Raw genomic sequence first — 14927 nt, 5'->3', positions numbered from 1 at the left:
TGAACAAACCATGAACCTGGTCTACATTGGCTCCCAGTATGTTTCCAAGCACAATTCAAAGTGTTGGTGCTGAACTTTAAAGCCCTAAACGGCCTCAGCCCAGTATACCTGAAGGAGCATCTCCACCCCCATCGCTCAACCCAGACACTAAGGTCCAGATTCAAGGGCCTTCTGGCAGTTTCCTCACTGCAAGAAGTGATATTACAAGAAACCAGGCTTTCTCAGTAGTTGCGCCTGCCCTGTGATACACCCTCCCAGATGTCAAAGAGATAAGCAACCATATGACTTTTTGTAGACATCTGAAGGCAACCATGTTTATGGAAGCTCTTAATCTTTGATGTTTTGTTGTGTTCCTCTATATTTTCTTGGAAGCCACCCTTAGTGGCTGGGGCAACCCAGTCAGTTAAGTGGGGTTAAAGAAATAATAACAACAACAACAACAACAACTGCTACTAATTTTAACTACTATTAATAACTACTAACAATAGCTAAAAATTACTACTACCACTACTACTACTACACTCTTAACTTTATTACTTGGTACGGCCTGCTTATGTGAAATTAGATGGAGATGGGCTGTCTATCATGAAAGAAGATAGACAGGAAGTCTTGCTCAGTATTTTCTACTATAATTGGAAGCAGAAATCCAAGGTTTCAGCCAGGAGTCTTTTCCAGACCTGCCTGGAAAATTGGACCTGGCACTGTCTGCATGTAGAACATGTGCTCTGCCACCAAACAATAGCCTTGAAGCACATTTATGGGGCTGCCTGAGAAAAACTAATGAGGTGTTTGGACATGGAACATTAGCAAGATCATACCTGACTGATGGGCCATGGAAGGCTTTCACAGACATCAGAAACCCCAAAACAGAAACATTCAGTGCAGCCCTGGGGATTTCTTTCTTGGAGATTATAGAATCCTGGCATGCAACGGTCACAGTTTTCTCCTTCAACATTTTCCTGTGAAATACATGCAATATTTTTTTCTGTTATCAGCACTATAATAACCAGCATACACTAGAGGTTAGAAGTAATCCTGGCATAACAATTGACTGATGGTCCTAGAATTAGTATTAATGCATTTCATCATTATTTTTAACCTTCATCTGACCAATTTCTTATTTTGACATATACAAGAAAAATTAAGCATGTTAATTTAGGATTGGAAATATGAAGTTCCATACGGCTTACAAGTTTTTGGCTGAATCCAAAGAACATCAGTTCCCATTGAATGTGAGGAAAAGTAAGCATCAAGACCTCCCACTGTGATAGTTGTGTAAAAGTGATCCGCAAACATTTCCAGTGCCATCCTCAATGCTAAATAAGTTGCTGTCCTTGACTTAACTGTCTGCTGTCCATTCTAGCCACCCTTCTCCACCCTCAACTGCATTTACTAGCTCTCTCACACCATTTGACATGTAGTGAATCCCTGAAATTTGTGACAGATATACCATGAATCATAACTCAAATCCCCACCCCAGAGAGATTTTTGCCTAAGCCGCAGTTAATTGCTACACACAGGATGTGATCTTTACCACTAACAGAAATGTTTTCCTTATTAAATTAATTTACAAATCCCACTCCAAAGTTCACAACAAATCAAACTGAAAACCAGTAGTACGCTTACTTTACAAAGGCAAGGTTCTGTGCATGGGTCATCATTAATGCTACCAACCAGGCTACAGTTGCAACGCATGCAGCTTGGATAACCTTTGTAGCCGAAGGCACAGCGATCACACTTCTCTCCTGCGTAACCTTCCTTGCAGAGACACTGACCAGGCTGAACACCTTGAAAAAAGAGAAAAGGATGAAAAAGAGGAAGACCTATCACATGCAGATACATATCATTTTTTGCTCCCTGAGCATTAGAACCACGATTCTTGTCCTATGGTGAAAGAAGCCTTATGCAGTGTGCTATAGTACCAGCAAGTGCAAGAAGTCTGGGAAAAGTTGAAGCTCTGCAACCTTTTTCTGCGATATAAGTGAGCCATGGGCAAGCCTTTCTGGGAACCGAATACTGGCCTAATTATTAAGGGTTGTTCCAGTTATGCTTTGTGCTACTGGAAGTGCTTCCTTAAGGCAGGGGAGCTGATTCCCCCCCCCCCAATCTCTCCAACCCTGTGCTCCCAAAGAACTTTTCCTCAGGTTTGCAGGGGGGCCTTCTAGTGCAAGACAGGATATGCCATAGAGCACTGCAATTGGTAGGGAGAATTGGTGAAAATTGAGTGCCTTGCCTTGCACTAGCAGAAGCAGTTACATGGGCACAAATCTTCAGTTAGCAGTTAGTGGCATCAAGCCTGAATTCCTGGGCCCAATTTCCTCAGTCCTGGCCTTCATCCTACTTCACACTTGTCTCATGTCATAACAGGTTCCCTTTTAAAAAAAATTCCACCACCAATCATTCCCTGCATATCCTATGGGATTTGCCAAATCTCCAGCTGAGATTGCTAATAAATCCCATTCTAAATGCATATAACTACAATCCAGGCAAAAATCTAAACATGTTTGAACTAGTGCTTATTGCCAGTGTTTCCTCACATACAATTCCCAGTTACAAAAAATATTAGCTGGACTAGTTTTTAGAGAAAATGTATTTTCCAGTCACTTACCATGTTGTGGGTCAGCATGATCATCATCCTTAACACAGTCAAAACCAAGTGACCCAAATATATCACATTCACAGGGAAAGCAAGGGTTATCATCAGAGGGAGACACCTAAAAGAAGTTAATATTTTTGTTCACATTAATAATAAGATGCTGGTGAGCGTGCATAATTATTGCTGTCTGAAGATAATGATGATATGGCATGACAACGCACACAGTAGTACAACACATAACTCAACAGGATATTGTGATTAATTTAGTCCTTACGGGAGGGAAACTGAAAACAAGGAGCTGTAGGCATGAATGGAGTAGCATTCAAACTGGCCATCATATCTGTGAGATGTTTTGGAAAAGGAATGTTCTTTAGAAAGCAATCCAGACGTTTTTGAAGTGTCATAGATCCTAAGGTAGCCTTCCTGAACCTGCCTGGAGCTACTGGCAGTTGGCGTCCAAAATTTGTGGAGGGCAAAAGAAGTTGCCAAAAGGGTCTGTACAGCTTGTACTTATTTGCTCACACTGGCTGAAGGGATTCAAGAGGGAAGTCAGCCAGAGGAGAGGGGGCAATTGCATGTCTTCCCATCACTGACATCACTTCAGCTTGCCAGAAGGGAGAGAAGGAGCAGCAAAGCAGCTGTGAGATCAGTGGTGCAAATGTACTAGTAGGCACAGTGGATTGGCTCCACTGGTATGCTTACATTGCACCAACCTTTCCACCACATTGCCTCTCTCCTAGTAAGCCGCACTGAAGCTGGTGATGGGAAGTCAGAACGCCCTGCGGACCACTGCTGCCAGTCACTTGCCACTGCTGATGACTCCTTGACAACTGTTATGAGTTTATAGAATATGACCAACAGCTACAGCAACATATTAAGAGTTACAACAAAGTATTTTATAGGACTTGCAGGGATACAACCTCAGTATACTCTGCAATTTTTCTGCTAATAACCTTCCCTTCGTTATGGCTTTTTAAAATCAACAGAAATGGGCTGAAAAAAATAAGTGCTGTTTTTTAGCACAGTTCAAAGCAACAGAACATATGTTCATAAAATCCTCTTACTTTATGTGGCCTATAGTAACCGTCAGTACACATGTCACAGTTTATTCCAGTGGTGTGTTGAGTGCAGTTTATACACACTCCGCCACCTTTGAACTGGCCGTGAATGTTTAAACTTCTTTTCTGATCTGCCACACTCTGATCATAATAACAATCTTCTGCTTTGTTATGACAGTTGCATCCTACAAAGAAAGAAAGAAATTCACTTTCCATTTTTAAAAAACCAAAGCATAGCTAAACATATAAACAGTAGGAAAAAACCCCTGAATGTTTTCTGTACTATATGGCTTCTTACTGTGCATGTAGCAGCTAATATATACAGAACTGGCTTTTTAAAAACTGTGTTATGCAGTTCGCACTGATCTAAAAGTTTCACCATTAATTAAAGTACATAATTACTAATAGTATTCTAGCTTCTTCCTCCTTGCTTTCTAAACTTCTCTCATTGTTGAAAAATTAAAACATGAATAAAACATGGTTACTAATTTTCTTGTGACTCTACATTTTAAAGCCCAGGAAGTCCTGCAGAGTTCTTCAAAATGAACTACTAGAACTGGAGCATCTGATTCCCTGCAATTACTAAATGTAGTTCGGAGTATATTTCTGCAGCACAAGCTGAAGACATTAAATAGTCAGGTGATACTTGCTAAAGTTAATGCTGTACAGAAAGGGCAAGGAACCTTTTTCAGCCCGAGGGCCACATTCATTCATGGACAACCTTCTAAGGGCCACACAGCAGAAGGGTCACAGCTGTTCATCCTCTAGCCAAGCAAGCACAGTTCAAGGATGCTTTGCAGCCAGGAAAAAAAACCACTAGTGGGGATGCAGAGCACACGGAAGTGAGGAGTGTGGCTAACTGTGATGGGTATCATGGCCCAAATAAGAGCCCTGAGGGCCAGATAAAGAGACCTGAAGCCCACATTCAGCTTCCAGCCCTAAGGTGCCCTATTCATATTGTACATGTACACATTAAAACAAGCATTAATGAAACCATTACTAACAGCTTACATAGTTCCCATATGTGAAGAGGAACCAATATATACCACTGTTGTCACATCAGAAAACAAGGCAACCCATCATGCATCTAGTTGTGTGTGCATATTAGGGGACACCATGTGCTCATTAGGGGTCACTGAATCAGGGACACAGAGATCAATTAAGATCTTACAAAGACATACTATTTGAAAGCAAGTGCCATTATGGCTCATAATGTTAAAAAGTGGTGGGGTGAAATAAACTTGTAATTTACAACCAAAAATAGTCATGGCAGATCTGCAAACTCCTAGCATCACAAGCCTAGTGCAGATCTAACAGTCCCTGTAGTGCTAATATTAGAAACACAAGTACATCATATATTTTTTAAAAAAATTAAGGCAGGTTCACCTACTTGGCCATTCCACAGGCTTCAGTGGTGGCTGGATTACATACCTAGCCAATGTTAAGGCAAGTGTATAGAGAAGCATCATTTTAGTGCTACGTACTCTCACATTTGTTGCCAGCAGAAATGGTTCCTGGTCTCCACGGGGCCTGGTGGTAGCCAGGGCAACACTCATTACAGCTCTCACCGCAAGTATTGTGCTCACACTGGCACTGAAGCTTCTAAATAAAATCAGATTATAACACAGCTCTATTACCTAATGCCTTGGAAACAAAAATCCCCCTTTACCTGAGATCTTAGAACTAGCTTTTAAACATTTAGAGCAGCCTACAGGTTTGTATAGGACCTTCTTGCCATGGTATAAAAATCTACCTTGGAAGAGCAGCAGAAACCCATTCAACCTGTAGGAAGCAATGTAGTTCAGGGAAACTACAGTGTAAAAAGTGGTAAAAGGAGACAGAAGGGAAGGGGGCAGAGTGATGGGTAAATTATTTTAAAATAGAGAGAGAGAGCAGTGGGAGTTGCTGGTGGATGACTGACAAGCATTCACAAGGCCCTGCAATATTTAAGTATGGATTTCTGTATTGTCAGCAGTTCAGGGAGCGTACCTCTGACTCTCCCCTTCCCTTATTACTTGTTTGTTTAAGGGGCAATCCAAACCTTTGACCAGCAGCAGTAGGGCTTAATGAAGCAGCACAGCCATCACTGCATCCACAGCCCTGCTGCTCTTGCTAGATGGGACAGAAGGTTAGTAGAAAGGGGGGAATGCCTATTTGCTATGCCAGCCACCTGGGAAGGACAAATGAAAGTTCAGCTTTTAAAGAGCTCCTGGCTTTTTCTGGCCAATGAGAGCCACTGTCAGTTTGTCAGATATGTCCTGCTTCCCAGGAAGGCATTCTGGGGCTTTGAATACTTGGTGGGAGATCACCTGAGATAAAATGACTGCTTGGCTTACAGAAAACCATGAGGGGAAGGAGATCAACGCCCTGTGTCACAACCTTGGGGTTATTCTTCACCTCTTCTTCAATATATTTAAGAAAACAAGGCAGAGTATGTGTGCCTGCTGGAGTGCACGTGTGCAATTTCAGAATTTACTGTTAAAAGCAACAACACCACTATACTTGAAATTCTGGGAGAAGGAAGTATTTTATATGGCAAATGTAGAAATATTACTTCCAGATGAGCAAGTTGCTAAAGAGAACTCTTCAAGTACATGAAGTGCTGTCACAAAGAACAGAGAGCTGTTCACTGCTGCCCCAAAGGGAACAACTAGATGTGATGGGCTTAAGCTACAATGTAGTAGGTTTCAATGGAGCATTAAGATAAATGTCCTGATGGCAACAGCAGTTTAACAATGAAACCAATACCTACCCTAGAGGGAAGCTGAAATGGAATATGATAACATTGCTGCTGTGCGCACAGTTGTGATCATAACTGAAGTATGTAAGTGGAGGTAGAGAAAAACCTCTAAGACGTTCTGGTGGGTGAGAAGTTATTCAAGTTTGTAGAGACTGTATTAAGCTGTAGTGTTTGCAACACTCCTCCTGCTGATAGTATAGGCGCACATGCACACACACACTTGTATATTAAAGGTTAGCTGTGTGTGAATGAATGAATGTGTTCAAGTGTGTACAGTGGTACCTCAGGTTAAGAACTTAATTCGTTCCGGAGGTCCGTTCTTAACCTGAAACTGTTCTTAACCTGAAGCACGACTTTAGCTAATGGGGCCTCCAGCTGCCGCCGCGCCCGATTTATGTTCTCATCCTGAAGCAAAGTTCTTAACCCAAGGTACTATTTCTGGGTTAGCGGAGTCTGTAACCTGAAGCGTCTGTAACCTGAAACATCTGTAACCCGAGGTACCACTGCATATGGAAATAGCTGGAAGAATGAGCAAGGAAGACTTGCAAAAGAACAAGAGTTTTGATAAGGTATACACATCCTGGAACATAGTTTCTTTATTTCTATATTCCTATGCAATCCTAGAAGGATCCATTGGAAGTAGAGTTCTAATAATCCTGTAAGCCTTCCTCGCGCAGTCAGTTTAACACCTGTGCCACATAGGCTGCACTACTTCAAAAACCTATGCAGTGTAATACACATCTTTCCAGTATGGCTGAAAGGGCTTGAAGTGAGGGCAGATGACCCAGGCATTTATAATTTCACTAAATACTGAGCAACAAAGTAATGAACCAAGATGTATTTCTGTAACATTAAAAACTGGCTTCTGCAACATTTTAGCGGTATTCAGAAATTTGTTTTTCTTGAGATGGATGCATGTTTGCAGAGGGGGTGACACAAGCAAACAAACATACCTTTGTGACTTGATCCAAAGGACAGCTCCGAGCATGGCCATAGCAAATGCACATCCCTCCAACAGAGATGTCCTTTATTGAATAGTAGTACTAAATAAAGCAAAGTTTGATTTATAAAATCAGTTTCCTTTTAGTATTTGAAACAAGAAGTGCCAAAGTTCTATTTTTTAAAAAAACCAAACAAATCTTTCAGTTCAGGTGAAGTTTATACTAGTCAGGACTTATCCATGGAAACGTAAATGAACAGGTATTTCTTTCTCTCCCTCTCCCTGACACACACACACACACACACACACACACACACACACACACAGCAGCAGCAGCAGCAGATCAGGTTTTCTCTTTTTGCTAGCATTACAATTCTTTTTTTAAAAAAAATATTATTATTAATGTTATTCAAATACGAAAATAAAGGAAAAAAGAAAGAAAAAATACAGCATCAAACACCATTATAACATTCCACCCTACATACAAAATAAAGCAAATTACTATTACCCCATGTGACTTCCTTCCACCAATACTTGACATTCTTTATATTTTCTTATTAACATTGCTTCTTTTATATATTATCTCTAATATTCCTAATATTAATTTCATCTATTTCGCCATTACATACTTAGTCTATGCATATCAACATGTTATCCTTAGAATAGTGTTTTTTCATGTAGTCCTCGAAGCATTGCCATTCCATTCTTAATTTTTGATTTGTTTGTTATCTTATGGCTGCTGTTAACTTTGCCAATTCTATAAAATCACATAATTTATTTATCCAATCCTCTTTAGTGGGGATGGTTTCCCCTTTCCAATTTTTTGCAAGTACTAGTCTGGCTGTGGCCATCACATATAAAAATAGTCTTTTCTTATCTTGCGGGATATCTTTTCCTATTACAACCTTTGGCTTCTTTTCTATAGAAGTTTTAAACATTTTTTTCAACTCTTCATGAATATATCCTCAGAATTTATTAATTTTCTCGCAGCCCCACAATATATGTCATATATATGTCATAATCTACTACAAGTAAAGTAAAACTCTGCATGAATGTAAATTATTTGAAGCATAAATTACTCATTCAACTCAGAACTAATTTTGGCTTCAGGTATACTGATGTAACAACCAAAGAAGGTTTTTGAAAAACTCACTCATCTGTGAGAATGCTAATGAGATCAGTTTGGTCCAGAGGCTTTTTCTGAGAATAGACAACATTCATTTTAGCTATTTTCAGAAGAGCTAAGTTAAACTAATAATTAGGGAGAATTGCTTAGCAAATGTAGCACTGACATGCCTTGATTCACTCGATGAGGCAAACCATGCGTTCAAATGTAGATTTATGTCATCTGTCAAGCTTGTGTTGAACTTATACATTACATTGGTTATAGCGTCAAATAACAATAGTTCTCATGTGCTAATAATAATATCTACAACTAGGTATTGTTTGAACTGTATCATGCAATCTTTCTTTAGCATACAATACAAGTACCATATGAAAGGTATTAAACAAGAAGGGTGTTCTTGGAGTTTGATGGGGGGAACAGAAAATAAATTGAGGGGAATTGTGTTGTGTTTGGTTTTTCAGTTTTTAGGAACCAAATAGGAAAAGAACTGTAAGAATGTGGGGGCTGCGTGTTTCCAATCCTCACCATCCCCAATGTTTCTGGGTTCCCTCTCCCAGCCTTCACATCTCTAAGTACTAAGTACTTTGGACATAAACCTCCAGCTTCACAAGCCATGGATCAAGAAGCCAGAAATGATCACTAAGGCTGCACACTCCTCTTCCATTTGGAGACCGCTTTCAACATGGAGAGTCTGATTTGTTTTAATGCAATTCCCTGTTACATATGAAATGGGGAACTCTGCTTTAACACTGATTAACTAACTAGTACAGGGTGAGTCTTTTAAAAGAGGCCCCGTAGAACATGTGTACTCTGGATCCACGGGGCCTCTTTTAAAGGACTCACCCTGTATAATAAACCAGGTTCATGCCCCAGAAATCCCTGTCACATGGACAAATTTTACACTCATTGGGCATCTTCTTACTGCTGGTGGACAAATAGCGGGCAAATGTGGAGGGTGGATGTGACTAGCCTACATGCTTTTAACACACGAGGGGCTTCATCTGAACCTGCCACACTTTGGGATGCATTCAAACGGCATAGTGCCTATGAGAGAATGCTGCTTTATAAAATTAGCATGTGACTTCAGTCCCACAATGGGTTTCAATCTTTCATCAAGACATATTTGGAACAGACCACTTAAGTACATTTACCAATTTCAATGGGTCTGCTTTGAGTAGAACTAGATGTTGAGAATCACCCAGATATAACACATATCCAATTCATATGGTTGGTTAAAACCCAGAAGAAAGCATCTTACCCTTCTGGTAACAATAGGATCAAGATCTTTAGGATCATGGTGGCTAAGGGTCATGAGGTCCGCATTAAGGTTTCTTATACGTTGTAATCGAAGCCGGATGTACCGTGCAGAAGTAAACTCCAATAATGTCGGCGAAGGGTCATCAGCACTAGGTCTACCATTGATCAACGATGTATGGATCTAAAAAGAAATAATGGTTTCTGTATAAGCCTGTAAATAACACGTCAACATTTCAAAATACCTTCTGAGTGAAAGTTTAAAATCAACCTCCGCACCCATCCCACTGTTGCCTCCGCCACAACACCACAATACAAGCTGGGCATGTCTGTGAAGTAGTTACCAGGCTCAATACACTGTTGTGCTGTCCATGCTCACTGCTGTCCTCATCAAGGGTGTTGAATGAATTACTTTATAACTCACATCTCACAGAAATCGCTTTCCAGTCCGCAGATTAAATGCTGAGAGCGCATTTTTTAATGGGCTTCTGCAGGACGAGGGCAAAGGAAAGCAGGCCTGCAGCTAAAATACTGGCATAGGGATGCAGAATGAAACAGTCATTGGGGAAGCAGGAATGTACTTGCCCTCAGCATTTTATGAACTTTCATACCAATGCTTCAATGCTAGTTTTGATTCCCATGCAATGCATTATATACCCAACTAGATGAGCTAGAGGAAGAAAATCTAGAGAATAAAAAGATACACAGGAAGAACAAAGGCTGTCCCACAGTCTTCAATGTATTCTCAAGTACAACATAGTGGGGCAGCCCTTGGTCATCCCAGATCTTTGGAATCTAATGCAGTCACCTCTGGATATATTTGAATTAAACTTGTTTCTATTTTATTTTTACTATACAATAAAAATATTTTTTTTTGTACTTAGGCTATAACCCTTCAGAAAATTGCTTAGCATCTCCTGTGAAATGTTCGAAGAACTCAAACATGTTGACTTGTAATTTACTACTGAAATAAATGCAATTTACTCCTTAGTAAGTCTATTTAGAATTGGATTCAGACAATCTAAAATACTTAGCAATCTTAGGGTGATTTTCAACTAAGTTTCACTCAGAGGAGACCGACAATAATTAACTGACTTAACTTAATCATTGGTTAATTTCCACAGATCTATTCTGAACAAACCTTAGTTGAATACACGCTTAGGCTTCAATCAACAGATTTCACCCCCTTCAGAGAAGGAGACAAGGGCTAAGCTAAACATCCTGGAATCTGAACTAAAGTACCCAAATTAATTTCAGATTATGCTTCTGCTACGAATGTTGTTTTACACATCCCATTAAAAATCACATGACATACTTGCTTATACAGTGGAAATTTGGGTTGCGGACGTAATTCGTAACGGAGGCACGTCCACAACCCGCAGCGTTTGCATTCTGAAGCGCCGCGTCTGCACAGGTACGATTTGGTGCTTCTGCACATGCGTGAAGCGCGATTTAGCATTTCTGCGCATGCACGAGCAGCGAAACCCAGAAGTAACCCATTCCGGTACTTCCAGGTTTCCAGCAGTCTGCAACCCGAAAACATGTAACCTGAAGCGTCCGTAACATGAGGTATGACTGTATATGCACATTTAGCCTAAAGTGTTAAAGTAACATATAAAAAAGATAACGTTGATAGCATTTTAGTCCCAAACACATTCAGAACTCTGACAGCTTTCAGTCTAAGAATTTGGAATTCTTCTCTTAGTAGCTATTTTTATAAGGTCAACGCATAAAGGCAGACATTCACAGTGAACTAGTCACAGATTTTAGAGCCTCATTTCCTGATGTTGCTGGCCTGGCTCTCTGATCTATACTACAGAACCACTATGAACAGAGCTTGCTTTAAAGAAAGAACAATCAACTGTTGACCTGCACAATACATAGCTCTTTTAATTAGGCTCTCTCTTTGAAACAATGCCAAGTCCCCCTTCAGAGCTCAAGCTACACAGAGCAATTTAGACAGCATTTTTAATTTTATGATTGAGTATCAGGTGATCCTTAAGAAAAGCATTAAAAAAAAGCCAGAGCGCAAGTTTACACAAGATAACAGGAACTCTCAACAATTCACCACTGTAGATGTGTTAAGAGGTGCAAAGTTTTTATAAATACAAACTGCAGCATCAAAGATAAGAGTGGGCTTCCTGTTCAGAAGCTGCTTCACCTCTCTTCCTGGAGTGAGATCAACAATGAGCCTCCTCAAACGTAAGCAAGCTTTCCCACAATAAGTGAAAAGTATTTTTTGAAAAATTGGGAAGACTCTGATCTTCAGAAACAAAACCTGCGGCAGCTGCTAATAATGCCGAATAAATCTTGATGGAGGGGAGAGAAGACAAGCGTCTGAAGAAGCCTATTACTATCAAGCTAAACATAAGAGCAGAGTGGTTTTACTACCCCCATGCCCAAAGCATCTGAACAAACAAAAAGAAAACCTACCTCTCCATGTTCAAGTGGGACTAGCTTAGAATAATAAGAAGTGCAGATAACTTCATCATCTCTCTTATATGTAGGAGGCCCAAGCCTTGGTGTTATGTTGTATCTTACTAGGCACTCAGTATCACTAACTGCATAGTACTGCCATGGCTTGAAATCAGTCCCATCCAGAGAACGTTCCAAAATCCAGTTTCCAGGTCGGGGGGCGTTAGCAGCTTTGATGATCACATAGGCAACTTGAAAGACCTGCAAGAAATGTAGGGGGGGGATGCAAGACTTAGTACTAACCTATGAAAATATAGTTTTTCAGAGTAGCTCAAAACCCAGGTTTCAACTATCTAACATCTATAATTATTTCTCAAATTTTTAATGCTCTTGTTTGCAATGGAAATTGCTTTCAGCTCAATTTCCATAGTCTACACTTAAATTAAATAAATACAACCCCAACTTCAAATGCTATTTCCTATTTGGCCTTTGCACAAGAGTTCACAAAGTTCAAATTTCTGTAATTTCAGAAGTTCATACATTAGGACAAGGCATGTCATGGACAAGCATTAAAGCAGGACGTGTACATGCAAAGCATCTTGCTATATATAACATAATACAGAAAGTTGCACAATAAACGGTCCCTCAAGAATGCGCTTTTAGTTTCTATTAGCCTCAGGAAAGCATGCCAAGATGTTTCCTTCAGGCTGAAAAAAAGAAATCCCGATGACCCAAAATATTATGAAGATTTAGATTGTTTTTAAATGCACTAAGGGCATAAGCAACATTCAGCTTCATCCCTCAAATCACAAAAATTTCCTCCAAGCACTGTAGGAGAGAGAGCTTCATGTAATTACTAGAAAAACCAGTTCTGAACCAAACTTCAACTACAAGGCCTAATGAGATCCGCACAAATACTCTGTAGAACTCATTTCCAGCTGCAACCTGCCCTTATCAAAGAAATGATTCATATGGATTTAGGACAACTATCGGTCCTGTTAGAATACAAATTGTGAGTATTATCATAATTATTGTTTTTCCAGCAAAAGTAACTGTAATAAACAAGGAATAATCCAAATACTCATTTAGAGTGATATCCCTATTGTGGCATCCTGCCTGTACATCAGACTTCCACTTCTGCAAACAGGACTTACCGTATTTTTCGCCCTATAGGACGCACTTTTTCCCCTCCAAAAATGAAGGGGAAATCTGTGTGCGTCCTATGGGGAGAAGGCAGGCTTTCACCGGTACCATTCCTCTCCTCTCCCCTGATGTCCCCATGCACCCCCAAAATTTACTCCAGATGGGTGGGTATCCTACAGATCAGATGGGGTGTGGGGAAGGGAGGAAGGGAAATTCCAGTGCATACACCAGTACAACCGATGCTCTGATGTGAAATGTGCAGTAAGTCCAACAGTCAAATGCACTTATACGGTCACAGTGAGCAAGATCCACCCCTTGTTCTGGTGCAGCAGTAAGGACTTACCAACACCTTTCCTCCGCTCTTTCCAGGCATAGTCCGTGCTTTTAAGTTCTGTGTCTGAGTATCCTTCATTAAGTAATGCATTAGTAAGCGTAAGAAAGACAGACAACCATTTTGGAGTTTTTAAAAAAAAACAAAAACCCAAACTCCCAGTCTACCAAGGAGACCCCTCCCTTAACCTCTCTCCACTGTACTTTCTATAAACCAACGATAAGTAGGAATTCTTTGATCATGCAACACACCAAAGCTACATTTATACAATTTTTACTTGCCTGTCTTAAATCCAGAGTTATGGTTATCCAATGGTATTCTCTTCCGTTCTGAATGCTAGGACTTTGCCACCAGTTATTAGTACCATCTATAGCATTTGAGATAGGGTGTTGTTCTAAAATAAGCAAAAACAAATTAAGATCACGTTTCCCCTCTTCCCCCTCCACTTTTGCTGTTTTCGGTTATCATGATTACGATCTTACGAGTAAAGTACACAGGTCATATACTATGAGCCCATGGTGGCTATGAGCCAGTTTTCCCTGATATGTGAGTCAGATCTTTGAAAGTGGGTTTCTGGTGTCCTTCTTTTATGCATTTTATTTCATTTGTTGCCCACCACTGGAATGTTTACGATAAGTGTGTGTGTGTGTGTACACAAGAATAAGTGGTATATGAATTTGTACAAATAAATAAATAAAGGTAAAGCAGCCCTGACTGTTAAGTCCAGTCGCAAACGACTCTGGGGTTGTGGTGCTCATCTCGCTTTACAGGCAGAGGGAGCTGGCGTTTGTCCACAGACAGTTTTTCTGGGTCATGTGGCCAGCATGACTAAGCCGCTTCTGGCGAAACCAGAGCAGTGCACGGAAACACCGTTTACCTTCCCGCTGGAGTGGTACCTATTTATCTACTTGCACTTTGACGTGCTTTCAAACTGCTAGGTTGGCAGGAGCTGGGACCAAGCAATGGGAGCTCACCCTATCGTGGGGATTTCAGCCACTGACCTTAATTTGTACAATAAATACTACCTCCAATATTGGAGGTTATATGCCTCTGAGTACCAGCTTGGGGGGCACAAGAGGGGAGAGTGCTGTTACAGTCATCTCCTATTTTAAGACTCCCCATAGACATCTAGCTGGCCACTCTGAGACAAGTATGCTGGCCCAGATGTGCCTTTGTTCTGTGTCTTCTTATGTTTTGGGGGGTGGGGGAGAGTAATATGGACAAGCACAACATAAATTCAGATAGAATAAAACTTTCACATAGAACATAAATGCATTCCAGACAAAAATAACACAATGAAATTTTAAAAAACCGAATTTTGCTT

General features: G+C 40.4%; 1 protein-coding gene across 1 annotated transcript in view; it reads right to left on the bottom strand.

Annotated features, from left to right (window-relative positions):
* The window catches only part of LAMA1 (laminin subunit alpha 1), a 92248-nt gene that overhangs the window by 59101 nt on the left and 18220 nt on the right, over positions 1–14927 (bottom strand). Inside the window, exons 3-11 of the mRNA XM_081205509.1 lie at positions 13885–13997; positions 12148–12390; positions 9719–9898; positions 7348–7437; positions 5139–5256; positions 3661–3839; positions 2609–2714; positions 1627–1787; positions 819–959 (exon numbers count right to left, since the gene is read on the bottom strand). Coding sequence (XP_081061635.1) covers positions 819–959; positions 1627–1787; positions 2609–2714; positions 3661–3839; positions 5139–5256; positions 7348–7437; positions 9719–9898; positions 12148–12390; positions 13885–13997 — 1331 coding nt within the window. The remainder of the gene's footprint in view (positions 1–818; positions 960–1626; positions 1788–2608; positions 2715–3660; positions 3840–5138; positions 5257–7347; positions 7438–9718; positions 9899–12147; positions 12391–13884; positions 13998–14927) is intronic.

Source organism: Podarcis bocagei, assembly GCF_964188305.1.
Source record: "Podarcis bocagei genome assembly, chromosome: 8".
NCBI lineage: Eukaryota > Metazoa > Chordata > Lepidosauria > Squamata > Lacertidae > Podarcis > Podarcis bocagei.
This window is presented reverse-complemented; position numbering and strand designations above follow the sequence as displayed.